At 51.1% G+C, this 19,773-nt stretch overlaps 1 protein-coding gene across 1 annotated transcript in view; it reads right to left on the minus strand.

The window, feature by feature from the left end:
- Positions 1-18,104, minus strand: part of Ntn1 (netrin 1) — a 198,457-nt gene extending 180,353 nt beyond the window's left edge. The window contains 3 exon segments of the mRNA XM_036197259.1: positions 2,465-3,017; positions 3,019-3,547; positions 18,050-18,104. Of these exon segments, the coding sequence (XP_036053152.1) occupies positions 2,465-3,017; positions 3,019-3,483 (1,018 nt within the window). The 5' untranslated portion in view covers positions 3,484-3,547; positions 18,050-18,104.
- Positions 18,105-19,773: the final 1,669 nt, after the last annotated feature.

Consider the following 19,773-nt stretch of genomic DNA (forward strand, 5'->3'; position numbering starts at 1 on the left):
CACAGTGCTTTCAGTATCTCAGAACACCTGTCAAATACTAATTCATTCACATATCTCCACTACAGGGCCTTTTCATAAAAAGCTGGACCTTCAACTGTAAATCACTTCTAAATTGTCCTTGTTGGCTTTCTTTCTAACAGAATGATGGCAAAATCACTAAGACTTCAATTAAGATTTTATGGGAACTTCAATCTGATGTTCCCAGTCCTATCTACAAGGTATCAGAACATCTATTCAAAAAGGAAACTATAAATAACCTCAACAGAGTTGAGTCGGCTTGACTTTTATGAAATGACTGAATAATTGGCAAGATTTAAAGATACTTTAACTACGAAGAATTAAAATAACCTCAGTAAAACCCTGAAAAAATATTGTTAGCCGATCATTTGTCATGTAGATTATGTACTTACTAGGCCTAATTAAACGTTTTGAACAAAAACCACTTGCTAATTACATTAGTTAATATGTTGATTGCTCAACTTGGCGCAAAAAAAGGAGGGGGGGGGGTCAATCCAATTTGTGTGCAGTTAGTGCTTTGGTAGAAAGACAAAGATCCTAAACTGGAGAAGTTATTTCACATCTAAGACTATCATTACAACAACTAGCAGGGGTGTCCTCACAGCCTAAGTGACAGCGAAGGGAGTGAGGTGTGACCAATACCACGGAGAGGAACCTTCAAGCTAGTAATATGTTTGCCACAAATCCATATTATTCACCTCATTGTATCCACTCAGGCTTGCCCAATTAAACCCTGCTGGTGACCATACAAAGTCATCGTTCATATGCACATACAAACTAAAAGTGATAGCAAAACCCTGGGAATCCCTTTAAATGCCAATAAAGGGTTTTCCCACACAAAAGGAAGAAAAGAAAAGAGGGGAGGCAAAGAGGAGAAGAGATGGGAAAAACTAACATTTCCCAGGGACCTGAACAGATCAAAGGCACTTTATTCTCCAAGACCACTAAGTCTGGGTGCGACTACTTTACAGATGCCTGAAAAGTCTCACACTGGAAGCTAGTTCTTCTGTCTCTTGAAGGTTAGGGGATGTTCAATTAGGTCTGCAAAAGCAGGGACACACTGCCTTTTTAAATGGGAGGCCCTGCAGAGCAACAAGAAGCGCGGGCGGCGGCCTGCAGACCAGGGCTGCCTGCCTGGGCCTCTGTGCACCGACCCTCCGAGACATGTTTTCCATTCGCTTGCTCCAAAGTCTGCATCCACAGTCACGAGGCACAAACTATTCGACAACAACATGACACAATTAATCAGAACCAGACTTCAAAACGTGTGTTTGTGGGGACCAGCAAACTCTGCAATGTGCCTCCGAGGGCGAAGGGCGAAGGAAGCGTCTGAAGAGACTTGCGCTGACTCTGGGGTTGGGGGTGGGGATGTCTATATGTTCACAAAGATGCACACCAAATGGTACATTATGGACTAAAGGACTGTCATAAATGATTTAGACATTTACATCTAAAACTAAAAAAGTCCCCCCCCTCTCTCTCTGGAAAACTGATGCCTGGGAGTTTCTGCACCAACAAAGTTGTACACTTTAGATGTAGAACACACTCTTTCTTAGCTTCCTTTCTGACCCAGGCGGATTCACCCGCACCGGGTTTGTCAGATTGCTCTTCAAGGAGTTGAAACTCCATTAAAAATCCAGACGAAGGGTCCTTAGTTAATTCAAAACTGTTCAATTTCCCCAAACCCCGGAGCAAACAAAAAAATCTGGTAGACTTTTTTTTTTTTTTTTTTTTTTTTGGACCAGGATTGAATTAGTTTAAAATAGTTACTGAGGCCTCCTTTGTAATCTGTAGATAGTAATTAATTGAAATCACATCACTCGCCTTTGCTAACACGAACACGCTGTTCAAAAGAGAAAAAGAAAGAAAGAAAAAGATCAAACCATAAAGACAAATGCAAAAGTGACATTTGCTGGGTACCCAACTGGTCCCAAGCTGCAAAGAGTTCTTTGCCATCTCCCAAGGGATTCGTGATCCTGGCTCTGGAACGTCCCTCGTCCCCAACCGCGCGCCCAGCTGCAGCCTTAGGAAAGGGGGGTGGAGCGGAGGTGAACCCCAGGCACTGAGCAAACTGAGAGGAAGGCTGTGAATGTGTTTCCGTTTGGATCTGGGATTAGAAAGACCTGTCGGCAAATTTTCTCCAAACCACTCCCTCCACCCCACCCCACCCCCCGATCTCCGGTGGCACTTCACCAGCCGCGTCTAGGTTTCAAAGTGGGTACGAGGATGCACACCCCGGCATCCACGCCGAGTGCTGCCTGAACAGGCATACTGCTCTGCTGAGTCCTCCCAGGTCCCACACGTCTCGGAACGCGCGTCCCACAGCAATTGTAACGTCCCAGCAACCCACAATCGCCCGCGCTCCGGAAAACCCGCCGCTGCGAGGTCCGGGAGCCCCCGCCCGGGTCTCCACCCACCGCCCGCGGCGCCGCGGCGCCCCACTCACCCACGCACTCGTTGGCCTCTCGGGCCGTGGCGCGCTGCCAGGGCCGGTCGTAGTGGAAGGGCTTGCAACGGTCGCATTCGGGGCCGGCAGTGTTGTGCCTGCAGTCACACACCAGACTGTCGTCTCGGTCGCGCACGCAACGCGCCGCGTGGCCGTTGCACTTGCAGCGGCCGCCAACCTGCAGGTCAGACACTGCATAGAAATAGGAGTCGCGCGCCAGCTCCGAGTCATCTTCGTTCTCGTCGCCAAACGTGTGCAGGCGGCTGAAGGCCACGCGGATATCGGTGGCCGTGACCCAGTCCTGCAGCACCGGCGAGTTGTCGAAGTCGTGCGCCGAGGGCCGCCCGTCCAGCGTGCTGAAGGCGATCAGGCCGCCGGAGAGCGGGCGCATGTCGGTGTGCGAGTCGGTGCACACGGCCTCCTGCTCGTTCTGCTTGGTGATGGGCGCGCGGTGCGGCCGGTTGTACATCTTTCGGCACTGCGTGGAATAGAACTGGAAGGGCACCCACGTGCGCCCATAGTCCATGGACTTGTAGATGGCCATGGACTCCGGGCCGCGGCGAGCAGAACTGCAGGCTCACGTAGGTCACTTCAAACTTCTTGCCGAGCGACAGCGTGAGCGTCACGTTGTGCGGGAACTGCAGGTAGTTCTCGGACTGCCAGCACGTCAGATTGTGCGGGTTGTTGAGGTCGGTGAGGAAGGCAGGTGGGTGCGCTTTCTTGGGGTCGGACGAGTTGCAGAGGTGGCACGAGCGCAGCCGCTCCTCGCCACGCTCGCTCACCACGCAGTAGCGCGCCGGGGGCCGGCCGCAGGTGCTGGACACGCGCACATCCTTGCCGAAGGCCGCGTTGACAAAGTCCGGGATGCAGCGGCGCGGGTGGCCGTTCTCATCCGAGCAGGGATCCGGCTGCGCCGCCTGGCCGGCGAACATGCTGAGCCCGGGCCCGCCGCGCACCGCGCCCACCAGGCACGCCACCGCGGCCAGCGCCGCCAGCGCCTCCCACACAGCGCGCATCATGCCGTAGCCAGCTTGCCCCGGCCCAGCCGCGCCGAGGAGTCGGTCCGCCCGCCGCACCAGGCGCCTGCGGAGAGAGGGGAGCCGCGCTCAGCCAGCCAGCAGCCAGCCTGCCCCGCGCCCTACAACCCTCGGCGGAGTGGCGGGCGTCTGCCCGGCTCCCTGGGGGCACCAACCCTAGAGCTGCCCGCTTCACTCCTCCAAAGTCCCGGGAGCCCGCGAGCACTGGGGTGGGGAGGTGGAAGCATGGGGGGCTCCGCTTCCTCCCGGCTTCCTCGGCCTCCCCACAGTCTCCCCGCCAACCGAGCGGCATGCCCGCGCCCGTCTGCCCATCCACAGCCATGCCCGCCTTGCTCCCTAAGTCTCTCGGGTGCAGCAGGGCTCCAGGTCCCCCAATCCCGCACCACTAGCGTCCCTTTCCTCCCACCATCTGGGGTCCTTCTCAAATGCCCCCTCCCCAGTCGCGTCCCCAAGTAGGGACTCCGCGTAGGGGACTTTACCTCTAAGTGATGGCAAAAGAGAAAGAAAAGTTTGCCTGGCCCCGGCCGGGGAGCCCGCGCGCCGGACGGCAGAGAGCCTCTGGCTGGCGGCTAGCAGGCGCGTCCTGTCTCAGCGCGGGTTTGCCAGCTCCATGCCCAGCGCGGCCGCCGCTGCCCCAGCCCCGGCCCCGGCCGCCACCGCCGCCGCCTCTTCCTCCGGAGTGACTACGCGGCCGCCCGACTCCCGCTGCGGTCGGACTGCTGCCCTGCCCGCGCCCGGGGCGCACACACACACTCAGGCTCGCTGGCGCGCACTCACACACGCACGCACGCCCCCGAAGACTCCGCCGCTGCCGCCGCCGCCACCGCCGCCGCTGCCGCCGCCACTCGCGCTGGGAGTGGGGGGCGGAGGGGGAGCGCGGGGGCGGGGCCGCCGGGCGGGGCGCCGGCCAATAACGTCGGCAAGCAGCCGCCGGCTCGCGAGCAAAGTTTTAACCCCGGGAAAGAAGAAAGTTAAAGCCAACCGGCCCGGGATGCTCCAGAGGGCGAGAGCGAGCGGGTGGGAACCTGGGAGCCCGAGAAAGAACAGTAGAGACAAAGAGAAAGCGAGAGGAGCGCCGGGGGAAACCCCGGAGAGGGGGCAGGGCCCGTGCGCACCCAGTGGGGGCGGGGTGGGGGCGAAGACGCCTTTCTCCCTCCGAGTCCCAGCCAAACACATCTGTGTTTGTTTTCTTTTCTGCGCCGAGGTCCGGCCTTCCTCTAACCCAGCCTGGTGGCCCGGGTGGCACCGCGCACAGGGCCGTGCCCCTATGTCCACTCAGCCCCAGAGGCGTGAGGAAGAGGAACGGGATGGGGACGTGAACTCTACCTGCTCTGCTCTTCCGCCCCAAGGCCCTAGGGTATGGCGACAAGGGACAGCGCCTAAACCTCCCAGAGTTGTCACTGCCTTAGGCCTATCTGTAAAGAAGGAAATTTCCTTTCAGGCCTGTAAGCTGTGGTGGATCGAGGCTAAGGGCCAAGAAGCTGGGACGCACCTGGAAGGTGACCTACTCAGGTCTGTCCAGAACTCCCCAGGTCCCCTGAAGCTGACTTCTCAGCACCTTCTTGCTGCTGTTTTTTTTTTTAAAGTGTCCCTGTGGAGATCCCCACACTAGCTTTGCAGAGTAACAGTTGACTCCATTTTTCAGCTGAGGACTTTGAGGTCTCAGGGGCTAAGGACGATTTGCCCCAAATCTCCAGGCTAGTAAAAATCAAATCTGGAGACAGTCATCTGGGCTTGTAGCCTGGGATGGTGGTCTTCTCCTGTGGGTGGTATGTCCTTGTCATTCCAGCTACTCTAGAGGCTGAGGTTTGAGAACTACTTAAGCCCAGGAGTTCAAGGCCCGCCTGGGCAACATACCCCATCTCAAAGAATCCTGAGCTTTCTCACCCAATTATAGTCTCGTGAGGTGTCCTCAGGCCACCTAGCTTCTGGCTTTATTCTCTGTCCCCTCACAGCCCACGAGCTCAGGGGTGAGAATCTCCAGGGCTGTGAGTTTGAAACCTAATTTCTGTTAAGTTTATTTCTCATGTAAAATGTGTGATGCAATAACAGACCTGGACGCCTCCAGCCCAGCTTCTGGCCCACAGGCTGGCTTCCTTGCTCCGTGCTTTAGCTCTGTCGCCTGCTTCGTTTTGTTAGTCATTTTTTCATAAACTTTGAGAATCTAAGAAAGGGCCTCAGGGCTGGACTGGCCCAGCAGCTCATTCTCCTTTGGGCCAAGGCTTCCTGGTCTTCCTGAGAGCTGGCCACCCAAACCAGATCTTCCGCTGGGTGTGTGGGTGGGGGGGGGGAGTAGGGGGTGAGGATTGCCACAGCCCAAAGAAATAAATCCATGTCATTGCGGGGACAGCCTGGACTCCCTCTTAGTCTCTGGGGTTGTGTTTAGCTTTGCCTGCTTATGTCATTTGCCACTTTGTGCTGTTTATTTATGCCGCCTTGCAGTAGAGAGGGCCGCAGGTGACTTACAAGGGTACTTAAAACTTGGCAAAATAACATAAATTAGAAATGAAGTGAAAGGAAATGCAAGACATGTTTAACCATCGTGGACTTTGAAATCTCCGTGGTATGCTGGAAGGCGACAGAGCACTTAGAAAGAACACAGTTTGGAGCCAGAGTGCCTGGATCCAACTACTGTCTCTGCTGTGTGGCCCTGGCCAGTCTTTGCCTCTTCACAGCCTTGGCTTCCTCACCTATGAAAGGGACCTATCAATATCTCTATCTCATAGAACCATGAGCATCAAACAGCTGACACACAGGAGCATTACAATTGGTAATACATATGCACACATGGTGTAACTACATAACACACCAACTCACATATATGCCTATGTAAACACACATAAAACCAGGGCTGCATACGTAACTTCCTGGTGGAGTGCTTGCCTAGCATGCAGAACGCCCTTGATTCAATTGTTAATGCTGCAACTAGGTGAATAAATAAATAATAGATAGAAAGCCAGCCAGCCATGCAGTTGACAGAGATATGAGTTATCATTATTAAATTGCTGAAGATACACAGAAAATTTTTAATTATTTCAAGAACATTTAATTGTGTGGAAAGAGTTTCATAACATGGGAAAAGAAAATTGGAAAAACATGCATACTATAGCATCATTTCTATTTTGTAAAGTGTCCACTAGAAGACATTGTTAATAGTAGTTATGCCCTGAAAAGGAGATGGCCAGTGATTTTGACTTATCTTTGCTGATACATTCTTAGTTTTCTATAATACAAGAGGAAGGAAAGCTAGGAAAGAAAAAGCTAAGGAAAGACAAAGTAGACATGGGAATAATGCCAAATGCACCCTGGGATGGCCTATTCGCCTCCTGTGGGTGGGCTACCAATTTGTTCCTAAGCTTTCCCGCAGCCAAAATGAAAAGGAGACCATGTCCTTACACAATTCCCAGTGTCCATGAGATGAAAACAGACCTCTTGCTCAAGAGAATTACAACTCTTCTTGGTACTAAAATCAGACAGGAATTTCTCCTGGGGGGCCTCATAAAGGGAACACAGTGTGAGATAATGAGCAAGCATCCCATAATAGTCACGACAGTGAGTTCCACAGGGCAGGCGCTGTGATCAGCCCTCCATATAAGAGGACAAGCCAGGAAAACACATTCTGTCAAGGAGGGGGCTGGAAGAGACAAATTGGGGTGCCCAGCTCCCTGACCTCGGGATGTTTTGGAGTAACTAAAAACAGTACTGCCATTTTGGCCGTGCTGTTCCTGCTGAGAGCTTTTTGTGGGTCTTAGGTGACAAGTTGGAGAGACAGCAAGTTTGAAAGTGCCCGCCAGGGCTTGTGGTTTTTCTGCACTGCTGGCAGAGCTTAGGCAATGGGTGTCAGCAGGGAATGGGGAGACAGCGCTTTCCATGTTTATTATGGTCACCTAAGGTCTAACCTGATCTCCTTTAGTTCTTCCTGTTAGGCAGGACAGTCTCACCTTGCAATCTAAGAAGCCTGAGTCTTGTGGAATATGCTTGAACTTCTCTACCTCCATTCAAAAATCCACCTTCTTGCCACTTTCACGTTTGGTCCATTTTGACCTTGCCCAACGACCCAGGTCTCATCTGTCTCTTTGGAGTTTGGAGGTGAGCCTCTTGCCATCTCTCTGTTTGTTGTTGTTGTTGTTGTTTTTTTTTTTTTTCCTCCTCCTAGGCAAAATGGTCCCATGTATGGAACTTGGGTTTGTGAGCAACCTGCAGTCTCTCCCTCTGCACTTTGCAGTTATCAATGCCCCCTCCTAAAGCATGCTGCCTTTTGAGGAGACAAATGAACAAAACAGATGTCCAAGTGTTTTCTTCTCAAAGTGGGGGTTATAAATACACCCCATGAAGGCATGTCGGTCTCTGAGCAGCGGGATGCAGGGTACGAATGAGTTCAAAACAACAGTCGAGTTCTTGGGTGAGAAAGCAAATTCCCAGGTGTTTCTGCCAGGAATGCATTAGGAGGGAGGAGCCACCATTCTGGGCTTCCAGCCCTCCATACCTGAGCACAAAACATGCTAAGGAGGGGAGAATGGGACAATGGGAAAACTTATGAGTGGCCTGGAGAGAAGAATCCGGGGGCTCCGGGGTCCTAGCCGCTGACGAACAAGCCTTGAAGGTCAAGATAAGATCTGAAGGGAGAAAGCCATGGGTGACCTTGACAGGACATCGCTGCCCAGTGGTGGGGACACAAGCCAGTCTGCCTTGGGTTGTGGAGTGAAAAGCGAGGTGAGAAAGTCAAGATAGCAAGCACAGACGGCTTCCAGGCAGCGCGATGACAAGCCAGTAGGAAAGAGAGCAGGGCCTAGCAGGAAGGTGATACGGGAGGAGGGCAGGCCTGGGCTTTCCATTGTTTATAAGATAAGGCTATTTGAACATGCCTTCTGTGATAGGAAAGAGAGAGAGAGAGAGAGAGAGAGAGAGAGAGAGAGAGAGAGAGAGAGAGAGGTGGCAATGTGCTCAGTCAGGTGGCCCGAAAGCTTCCCAGGTTTCAGTGAAATAGGAAGTGACCCGATCAGCTGAGAGTGGGGGAAGGGCTGTTATACTGGAGGTCTGAGGCACCGGAGCAGCGTATGTCCTTCTTCCCGGAGATAAAGACAATGCTTGCTGGCAAGAATAAAGGCCTCCCTGAGCTTGAGAAGCATATGTAAGAAAGACAGTGTATAGTAGCCCTCGCTGTCACGGGACACACAGGTAAACACAGAACCTCTGCAGCCCCTGTAAAGCCTAAAAAGACAGCTGTGCTGCACAATAATTTGGTCAGGAACCATATGCAGTTATTTCAATTGCTGCATCAAGAAACTCAAATCAATGACATTTAAAGCAATTGTACAGTGACCCCTGCTTTGGACAATGCTTCTAAGGTGCATTTCGATCCTTTCTGAAACTTCTTCTGGACTGAGTTAATGAGAGAACCCAGGAAGACCAAAGAAGAAACATGGTAGGAGATTACTAAGGAGGCTGTGACCCAAAACTGGATGCCAGAGATCAAGATTCCACAGGTGGAGGAGCCCCCCCACCTCCATGGGAGGGAGGACAAGGCCCAGGAGGACCGGTGGGGGTGGAGGAGTCCCTGGAAGAAACAATGGCTTAAAGACAAAGGGGCCAAGGTGCTGTTTGCATTGTTACCTGGATGTTGAAGACATCTATGGCCAGCATCTGGCTGAGGGAGAGTCTCTGATATGCAAAGCAGGGGAGGAGGGGAACAGCCCTAGCGTCGTGGCTGAGGGGACGTGTAGGTAGCAAAGCAGCCTTGTGCTGCTGGTCTTAAAGAAGCAGGAATCTTCAGGGTTTGTTCCAGCTGTGGCTTTAATAAAGATGGAAGGATTACATTCATATCAATTAAGTACAGATCAAACCTTCTATGTTATTCATTTTAAGATAATTTCTTCTGGAACACTTTATTTTTTCTTCAGCATTAATTTAGCATCTATTGTCAATAAACTTTTTATTTTAAAGAGCTGTATAATAATTACTTTCTACTTTTCAGGCCAGATGGTTCATTGCAGTTATTCATCAATGGACTGGCTTGCCACACAAAAGCAACCACAGGCAGTATATAAACTAATGGGTACTGCTATGTCTGCATGAAACTTCATGGACACTAAAAAAATAAATAAACAAGTAAAAAATAAAGATGGAAGGAACGTGGGTGGACTGGAGAGGGTAGCAGGCCCTGCCTTCAGCATCGGGCATATGGAGCAGAAAGAGCACTTCAGGAGGAGTAGGGGTCCTTGGGGGGAGTGGGCTGTGTGGCATCGTGAGGGTGAGAAAGGCAGTCAGTGAGGACGATGAAGATTCAAAGGAGAGTGTCCCCAAGAAATGGGGCCCAGATGGCCAGGTCCAAGAGCTTGGGAGGAAGAGGACAAGAAGACAGTACAGACCCGAAGGAAGTGAGATGGGTGGCCTCCATCCCATAAAGAACCAAGAGCTCTCCCTATGTACTTACTGATCAATTTATTTTAGTTTTTATTTCAGTGTTTGGGATAGAACCCAGGGTCTTACTCATGCTAAGTGCTCTACCACTGAGCTATACACGCTAGCACACAGGTCTTACTGTTTTGGTTTTTGAGACAAGGTCTCACCATATAGTCCAGGCTGGCCTTGAACTTGAGATCCTCCTGCCTCAGCCTTCCAAGTCCTGGGATGCCAGGTATGCGCCACTCCTGCCAGTATGAGTTTTGCTTTTGAAACCACATGCATGCTGTGCCTGCTGGGTACACAGTCCTCTTGTGATTACTTTAACAGTCGTGAGCCTGTTGTCTTCCTAAGACTGAGTTAGGATTTTATTATTTCTATTTTACAGGGAGATCATTAACTCACCGCTGGTAAGAAGAACAGATGTGGGAACTAAGATAGTTTTATGGGGGTTGGAGAGATGGCTCAGTGGTTAAGAGCACTTGATATTCTTCCAGAGAACCCAGGTTCGATTCCCAGCACCCACTGGAGACCTCACAACCATCAGTAACTCCAGCCCCAGGAGATCTAACTCCCTCTCCTGAACTCCATAGGCACCAGGCACACCAGGAACATTGACAGACATGCAGGCAAAACCCTCATACACATAAAATACAATCAATAAACCTTAATTTAAAAAAAAAGTCTGATGCCAGAGTTCAGAGCTCTTGGCACCTATGGTCAAGGTGAGCGTGGTGCCGTTCAATCCTTGGAGAGGAGAGGAGAGCTTGGGGTCTGCCAGACGGTGTGAGCTGTGTGGCCAGAAGCTGCTGTACTTCTGAGCACCTCTCTGCTGTAGTCAAGACAGACCTAGAGGACTTGGTTCCTAGGGCCCCAACATGGACTAGAAACTATGACCAGAGGTGATTTGTGCTCATCTGGTCTCCCTCAGTTGATCGCGTGCCCTTGGGAAATAGAAGTTGGTTTAGGCTAAGCCTTGACTCTCCTGTTCACCGCTTGCACTGAGTGTGCCTCTAAACAAGTCACTCTACCCATGGGAGAATCATTTTAATCATTTTGAAATGGAATAAACACCCACTTTATAGGACTGTTATTGGGATTTGAAAAGAGTGGGTGTTCCATTTGATAGGCTTTTGTTTGATATGTGATGGGGGGGTGCTAGGGATCTAACGCAGGGATTCATATGTGCTAGGATAGTGTACCACTGAGCTGCGTGCATCCCAAGCCTCAGCCTGTTTTGTTTTTAATAATTACAATCCTCAGATCTACTTGCCAGATCTCTCAGCCTGGAGAATTGGGGGTGTCCTTTCATTTCAAGCCTTCTAGAGTCTGGCTCACCAGACTGGCTACCTGGGGGCACTGCTCAAGGGACTTGCAGGTGCCTGGAAGGTTCTGGAAAGGAAGTTAGAACATAAGGAACAGGCCTGTCTGGTGTTCGGGGCTTCTAGAGAGTACTCCGGATTCACTCCAGGGTCAGGTCCTTTATCTGCATCTCCAGGTCAGGCCTCCCCCGGTGCAGGCTTCTTGGTTGAGGATTCCTGAGTTGAGTTGAGCACAGACGTCAGTACAAATCCCAAATCCACCCAGCCCTTTCATCTACCAGGGCTCTTTGAAGGAGGGAAAATGCATGTGGATAAGAGAACCCAGCAGATGTAATTTATTTTCATTTGCAAAAACACTTTTGACAAGATCCCACCCTAAGTACTCCTAAAATAAAGAAACTGGGTCACAGTGGGGGAGGCTTTGTCATGGATGGAAGATCCTCCCTGAGGCAGGAGACAAAGGGTGTAAATGAAAGGATGGATCTCCGGGTGGAGAAACTTGTGGGGGGCCCCTGAGCATCAGGCTGGGATTCCACTCATTAACATTTACAACGGAAAGGAGAGGGTGCCGACTGAAACTTGCTGGCTTAGAGAGAGAGGACCCTGGAGTGATGCCACCTCAGAGAGGATGCCTAGAAAAACATCTGTGTGGGCACAGAACACAGGCAGGTGTATCTGGTAGAAATAATTTGGAAAAGCACGAAAGGTTATTAGCTAAAATTGGGAAATTATTCCTTCAAAACCCAATACAAACTCCTTAACAACAGGTTCCACCGAGATGCCCATAATTCCTCCCTGAGCAGCATGGTCCTGCCCTCAACGGGATATTTAGTGTCTCTGACCCACGGCCTCTACATACCAGGTGGTTTCCTCTGCACACGCACACGTACAAACTACTTCTCTACTCATATTTATTAATTGCCCTTAGAAAAGCCACTCTCGGCATCTATTACATCCACTTGAACTTTAGACCAATGTGACACGAGCACACACACACACACACACACACACACACACACACACACACCAATTTAAAAAACGTAAAGTTTGCGGTAAATATAAGAAACAAAAGAGGGACCAGTAATACTCAGGTCTTAACAAGTTACTCAAGTTCTCCTTTGGGTCCTCTTCTTAGAGGCAGTGAGCTCCCCTTACTGCTCCTTACCTTCTCACAATGCTGCATTCTGAGCTTTTGAACTGTTGCTGTTTATATATATATATATGTATATATATATATATATATATATATGGAAACATCCTGGCTAGAGTCCAGTTGGAAGCGTCCTTCATGATCCAGAACCCAGTCCCAAGTGAATGAATTTGGTATGAGAAAGGAACCTTGTAAGGAAGTGGTTCTCAACCTGTGGGTCACAACCCCTTGGGGAGTCACCTTAACATGAGGGATTGTATTAAAGGGTTTGTGGCATTAGGAAGGTTGAGAACCATGGCTGTCAGGGAAGTCTGGTCAATGGGGACCTTGAGAGTTTTCCACTCAAAGGTGTTTATAACCTGAGGTCAGAAATCTCCCATGCTTCCACAGGGCCAGACAACTCCCAGAGGAGGCTCCATGGTGGCCTAGCAACCTAGCTGGATTGGTGATATACGAACAGAGAGCAGACTCCATCACAGCCCACCCTGGGGATGCAGGTCCGAACTCCCAAGGGCATTACTGTGTAAGGGTCCAGCGGCAGGCCTTAGTGGCCTCATCTAGTCCCCCTGCCCCAGATTACAAAGAAGGAAACTGAGGCAATGGGGACCAAGCAAACTGCCTCAACATGAAGGTTCCCAAGAGATGACTATGAGTCACTCAATGGCTTGTGGGTCACCCATCCAAACCCGCCCAGACAACACCTGCTACATTCTACTCTGCTGATTTAGGTGGGGGAGGGTTGCGATTTTGATGGGAAAAAATAGTTCTTTTTATTGAAAAATGATGACATTAGAAAGTTTCTATGCTTAAAGGCGTGAGCTTCTGTTAACCACAAAACTCAATTATATGGAACAGCTTACTTTCCCCAAATGTCAGTAAAATGAGGTATTACTGGTTTATATACCACATGGAGAAAATCTAGAGACTTGACTCCAAGAGGCGGTATGGGGAGAGCAGACACGGATCACTGATTCCAAACAGATTGGGTAAGTGCACGGACATTTCAACCTTAATAAGGTGTCACAGGAAACGAGGGTTTTTGGAGGCAGGAGGGAGCCCTTTTCTCACCACAGAAGCTGACATCAGTAGGGCCACCATGCCAGTCCCAGAACGGTGCCAGAGACTACATACAGCTGATGTCTGTAGCTCGGCCTAGGGGGCCACTGCCACGCCTGAGGCTGAGCACCTGGCTTATGGGGTCTCATGGGGAGCTCCTTGGGTGGTCAACAGACCCAAGATTGTGCACCTGCATTAACATCCTGTGATTCTGGGCAAAGCACCTCACCTCCCTGAGCACAGACTTCCTCTTGTGAGAAATATGGATAGAAACCCTCTCTCCCCCCCTTCTTTCCTTCCTTCTGTGGATATCAAGAGGCTGGGGGTTAAGTTCAGTGATAAAGTTTCAATTGTCAACTTGATGAGAACTGGAATCACCTGGGAGAAGGGATTCTGGATGTGGTAGGTGAGGGATTGTCTTGATTAGATTAGTGGAGGTGGGAAGGCCTGCCCACTGTGAGTGGCACCATTCCCTAGGCTAAGACCCCAGACTGTATTTTAAAAATTGAGCTGAGCACATTTGTCCCTCTCTATTTCTGGACTATGGATGCCGAGTGACCAGCTTCCTCAAGCTCCTACTGTTGTGATATCCCCAAACTATGACGAACTTTGAGCCAAAATAAACCTCCTTTCCCTTAAATTGTTTTCCTCAGGGTACTTTGTCACAGCAACGGGAACAGTCACTAAGATACCTAGCAAGCCCAAAGGTACTAGGTTTGATCCCTAACCCTATAAAGCAAAATCATATTCAAAAGACCTTGAAGTGTCCAAAGCACTAACCAACTCATGAGGAAGTGGTTAACCAGGCGCTACTACTACCTCCACCAGGGGATCACTCTCTTGAGAGGGATGTAAACTACCTTGAACAACGGGAGAGCATATATGGGGAAATGACAGCAGACATCACAGAAATATTGGACCACATTAATAATAAAATATTATTAATTAATAAGATGTGGTAAGCAACAATTAAAAAAATGTCCTCTCCAGCTGGGAACTGGCGAGGTCATGCAGTCACAACCATCAGCTATAATAGCAGTGACACTTTTGGAACACTTTGCTCACTGCTGAGAGACCTGGGTGCTTGGAAGGCCCTGGTGGTGGTGGAGAAGTTGGCTGTGAAGTTGTCTTAGGGAAGATAGAGGTGGAGACCATATACTGGACTGGGATGAGCAGCTCCAGGAATGGCTGCTCGTTCCTGTATCCCAAACACCTAGCACAGAACTTTTCAGAGTAGGTACCAGAACATTTGTCCCTCTCTATTTCTGGACTATGGATGCCGACTGACCAGCTTCCTCAAGCTCCTGCATTAACATCCTGTGATTCTGGGCAAAGCACCTCACCTCCCTGAGCACAGACTTGTGGTAAGTGAACCAAGAAGGGCCTGACTAGAATGTCTAGAGGCTAAATGTATGGAACATAGATTTTTTTTGATGTCCAGTAGCATATCTGGGACCGAGTTTATTGGGTCTAATTCAGTTCTTCCTCTAGGAGCTATTTTTCCATCAGTTCTCCACTCACATGGTGAGTCTGGGCTTTGCCCTAGAACCTGGCTGATCCTTGGCAATCTTATTATCTGTGATGTGCACAGACGTGTCCAGTGTCCTCTGGTTCCAGAGTAGGATCCAGGGTTTTCCACCAGGAGCCAAGGCCCCTTTCTTGTACTGGGTAGCATCACCCAGCATACCAAGGGCTCAGGAGGCCTCCTGACGGGCCCCCTCCCCTAAGATCTGATTTTCTCATCATCTGGTTAGTCTCAGCAACTCACAGCAAAGGGATGAACCAAGCTGACCTTTCTGGAGGTTTGTTTAAAGCAGAACAATGTTTGTCTTGTCCAAACACTATGAATTACTCCTGAGGATCCTGCCCGGTTTTACAATCCACAGCTACAAATGGCTTACATAAATAGGGACTTGTCCCTCCCCTGCCCCCTCTCCGCTCCTAACAGTTTTTCCTCCCCCTGTGCACTGTTTCCCACTCTTTCCATCCTTCTTTCTGCCCCACTTCACACCTTCTCCTAGCCTGTGTCTTTCTAGCCCAGTGTGGTAAAGGGTCAGGTACTAGGTTTTTCTAGGCCGGAGCTCACACCTGGGTTATTACAGGCACAAGTCCCACTATGGCTGGCCACCCTGTCCCTGCTATGGACAGGTTTCCCTGGCTAAGGGAACCTCTGAACCCAGCTATATGATTGTGCAGTGCTGACAGTATTCCAGCTATGGAAGCAGGCTGGTTTGGGGGACTCAATGTCCAGTCAGCCTACAGCCCTCTTAGGCCATCCCTCATCTGGCTGGATGCCGAGCTCACCTATGTTGCTCTGATGGGCTGCAAATTCTTGGGACTTGATTCTAGTTTCTAGAAATAGCTTCCACTTATTATGCTACCAGTCTGCTTCTGCTGATCAGAGAAGGTCTGTGGAGAACAATCAGAGGTTGTGAGCCTGGGAGAGAGGGGTCTTTGGGGAAGAGCCCAATGTGGGCTGCATTTCTTTACTCTGGTCCCTGTACCACTGGCATCAGTGTTTGGGGCCGTTCATTTCACACTTTGATTGCCAGGACCCACATGGTGGAGAGAACTGACTTCCACACGCACTGTGTCACAGGTGTTTGGAGTACACAGTAAAATAAACAAAAATGTAAAAACATAAATGTATAAACATTTAAATCAATTAATGTGGTGTTCTGACTATGCCCTCTCCCATATCTAGAAACACTTAGCCGTTTCTAGGAAGAGTTGAGCCTAGTACCCAGTTGCAGCAAGGGGTGGGTGGAGCCACCCTGAGACAAAATGCGGGGTTGCTCACACTCCAAGGAGGTGTTGGTGAAGACTTGGGAAAATGCCAGGGGTGTGTGCTCTCAGGGCTGGTGGCTGGAGGTGTGAGTAGTGTGTGGGATCCTTCTACCCAGAGCCTCCAGCACTTGGGGCCAAATGTGATCTCATTTTACCCTTGTTTTGCAAACGAGGAAACTGAGCCTCAGAAGGGAGGCGTGACTTCCAGTCAGAAGTTGGTGAGTGGCATGGAATTCCATCTCCCGGGCACACCCTGGTCTTTCCAGAACCGCCCCTTCCTCCCAGCGCCTCTCTTTGCAAGTCCAACCTCTGAAGGAGCCAACACCTCAGGGCCAAATCTGCCCAGCCAGGTAGACACACAACGAGCCCTGTCCTCAGGAAAGCCGTCCCAGGAGCCTCCCTTTGGATGGAGCGAAGCCAGCTCAGCCCACTCGCCCTCTCCAGAGCCTTGCTGTGGGCATTAGGGCTGTGGCTGGAACGCAGAGATCCCGTTCCACCAGAAGACAGGGGGCGCCACCAGGGAAAGGCTCCAACATTCAGAGCAGTAGACTTTTGGGGGTCAAAGTGGGGGAATAGTCTGAGTAAAGAAAAAGCCCCCGGCCCAGGAGAGGACCCTATGGTCCAGGCAGAAGTGACGAACAGCGCAAATGACACGTGAATTCCTGGGCCCCCAGGAAGAAGAACAGGATATAGCAAAGAACCCCAAATAAAGTCTGGCTCTGGTCGGGGCTGCACCAGCCCGGCCCTGTTTCTAAACCTTTTTTATTCTACTCGCAATTTAGGAAACCCTAGGATCTCGCGGTGTGACCTCGGGCACCCACCGACGCTTTTGCGAAGGGGTTTTAGACCGGTGATCCTAGGGCCCTGGCTTGAACATCCTTGTTAAATTAGCTGCGCCTCCTTCTAGCGCGACACTTGATTTTTCTAATCTAGCTCTTTGTCCCCGGTGCCCTTAGCCCCCTGCTTCCTGTTTCCCGAGCCGCCTCGGCCTGAGCCTGGGTCCAGCTCTCTCCCGACTTTCCCGTCGAAGGCCCTGGGCGAGTGATTCCCGGGCGCGCAGGCGGAGGCCGGCGGGTCCGAGGCGCGGGCCGGGGCTGTATGGAAATGGGCAGAGGAGCCGGCGGGCGCGGCGGCGATTTATTCTGGGAGTGACAGCCCCTTTGAGCGCTCGGCGAATGGCATTTTCTGTCTGTGAAAGCCTTTCTTCCCACCTCTGTTCAGATTAGCCCGGGGTATGAATGCACCCATTATCCAGCCCGCTGACCATTCTGAAACGCCAAATTAATTACTAAGCACTGAATCAGGCGCCCAGGCCGGGCCACTGGGAGGTGTGAAAATAGCGAGCTGCCGGAGATGGGGACTGCGAGGGGCGCAGCGCGGAGAGGGCCGGGCGGGGTGGCCCGAGGGCCGGGCGCGGCGGGACTCGGGCAGGCTTGGCCAGACGCCGAGCGCGACCTGCCGGCGTGACCGTGAGCGACCGCGGGGCGAGCGGGAGGGCGGGCAGGCGTAGAGCCGGGGTCGCGGCCCGGAGCAGGCTGAGGCTGGTGGGCATCGCTGTTGCCAGAGCGCACCAAGTGCACCCGGCTGTGGCTCGAGCGTGCTTCCTGCTGCGTGCGGGCGGCTATCTCCGTGCACCGCCCGGGGTGGCCGCCTCCAGACGGCCCCAACCCGGGAGCCAGCCCTCCCAACCCCACGCAGGCAGGCTGTGCAAACCGAAGCTGCCCTCCGAGGCCTTCCAAAAACTTGGGCGCCACCCTCCGACCGCATCCCCAGCCTAGAGCTATCGAGCACGGGCCAGTCGCTAAGCTGCCGCCACTGCCGTGACACTTACCTGCGGGAGAGGGACGCTGGCCAGTGGAGGGAAGCGAGCTCCCGGTGGATCCTGCTGGATTGCGCCGGGAGCAGGGGAGCGCCCTCTTTTAAGACTCTTCCCCCAGGTTCCACCAGGTGGTGTCACGCCTGCCCGGCCCTAGAGGCTCCTCACTCACCGGATCACGCTGGTACCGAGCGAGCGCAGCCAGAATCTCAATGACTCGCTCCCATCCGGCGGCCTGCCGCCTTGGCTTCGGTGAAATTGGGGCTATGGAGGAGCTTGGATGACAGGATGAATGCAATTAGAGATACACTAATTACCGAGGAGAAAGCTAGCCATGCACCTTAGCTTTGAGTTGGTCTGAGAATTGAATTGGAGAAATCTGGTGTCTGGCCAGAGGCTGGGGATGAGCACGGGGTAGTAGAGGGGCTTGTCAAGCTAACTGGACCTTTGCTGCAAGGTGACCAGCTGATCTACCTTCAGCAATTACCATTTATTTAAATGACTAAAGAGATGGAGAATTGCCGCCATTGACTCTTGGAAATAGGTCATTTACACTTCTGAAAGAGAGGAATTTAAGATCCCCAGAGAGGAGGAAGGGGCTCCATATTCCTCTAGCACTACACCCTTCCATTGACCATTCTCAAAGCCTTGGGGACCTTAGGCGGTTCACACCGGATACAACAGAGCTCAGCTAGAATCTGAGTTTCGGGCCATTATTAAAATTTTACACTGTAGGCCTTCTATTTCAATAATTATTCGCTGAGACTTCAAACTGAATTGTTAACTTTTTTTTTTTTTTTTTTTTTTTTTTGGTCTTTATTCACTGACATTCCTTTTGCGTGGCAGCCTTCCTCCTACCGAGTTCTGTACTGTGATTCGTTTCTCATGTCCTTGAAATGCTCCTGTGATAACCTTCGGTGAGGGGAGTTTGGAGAGTGAACTTTTTCTTGTTGTTTGTTTGTTTGAGACAAGGTCTCACTTTGTAACCCTGGCTGGCTTGGAGCTCCATAAGTATGTCAATCAGGCTTGCCTCAAACTCAGGGAGATCTACCTGCCTCTGCCTCCGCCAGTGCTGGGATTAAAGGTGTGCATCTTGGGCACCAATATCTGTTCCTTTTAAAGACGGGTCTTGCTATGTAGTTCCACTCTGACCTCGAGGATCCCGCACCTGCCTCATCCCCCAGAGTGCAGGAATTAGAGAGGTGCCCTGCTGTAGTACTCTGCTGACTTCTCTGTTAACAGGTCCCTGGTTAGACACAGGGGTAGAGAGAGTCTCAGCCTTTCACTCACTGTAAAACAGGAACCTGGTTAGCAATGAATCAGAAAGAAGTGGAAGCCTTGCTTTCCCCAGGGATTAAACACAGCAGAGGACCAGGAAGCGTAACAAGGCATGCTTATCTGTCGCCAGTTACTGAATCACTGTCATTGGTTTTCCATTGTAGACATTTCTTTCCGGTTTAGATTAGACGCCTTTAAATTTTGGGATAGTGTAGTTGGAGAGCTTCTTAATAATTTCACCAATAGGACAGAGTCTTGCTATGAAACCCTGGCTGGCCTTAAATTCACTATGTAGTCCAGGCTGGCCTCAAATTTGTAGGTGATCTTGCCACTGTCTCTCAAGTGCCGGTGCTGGGATAAGGCATTCACTACCATGCTCACTAGGTCACCCTCTTTATCCTTTTTTTTTTTTTTCCTTTGCTGGGGATTTACTGAGGCTCCAGTATGTTACACATGTGCTC

The sequence above is a fragment of the Onychomys torridus genome, chromosome 8, assembly GCF_903995425.1.
Source record: "Onychomys torridus chromosome 8, mOncTor1.1, whole genome shotgun sequence".
In the NCBI taxonomy this organism is placed as follows: Eukaryota; Metazoa; Chordata; class Mammalia; order Rodentia; family Cricetidae; genus Onychomys; species Onychomys torridus.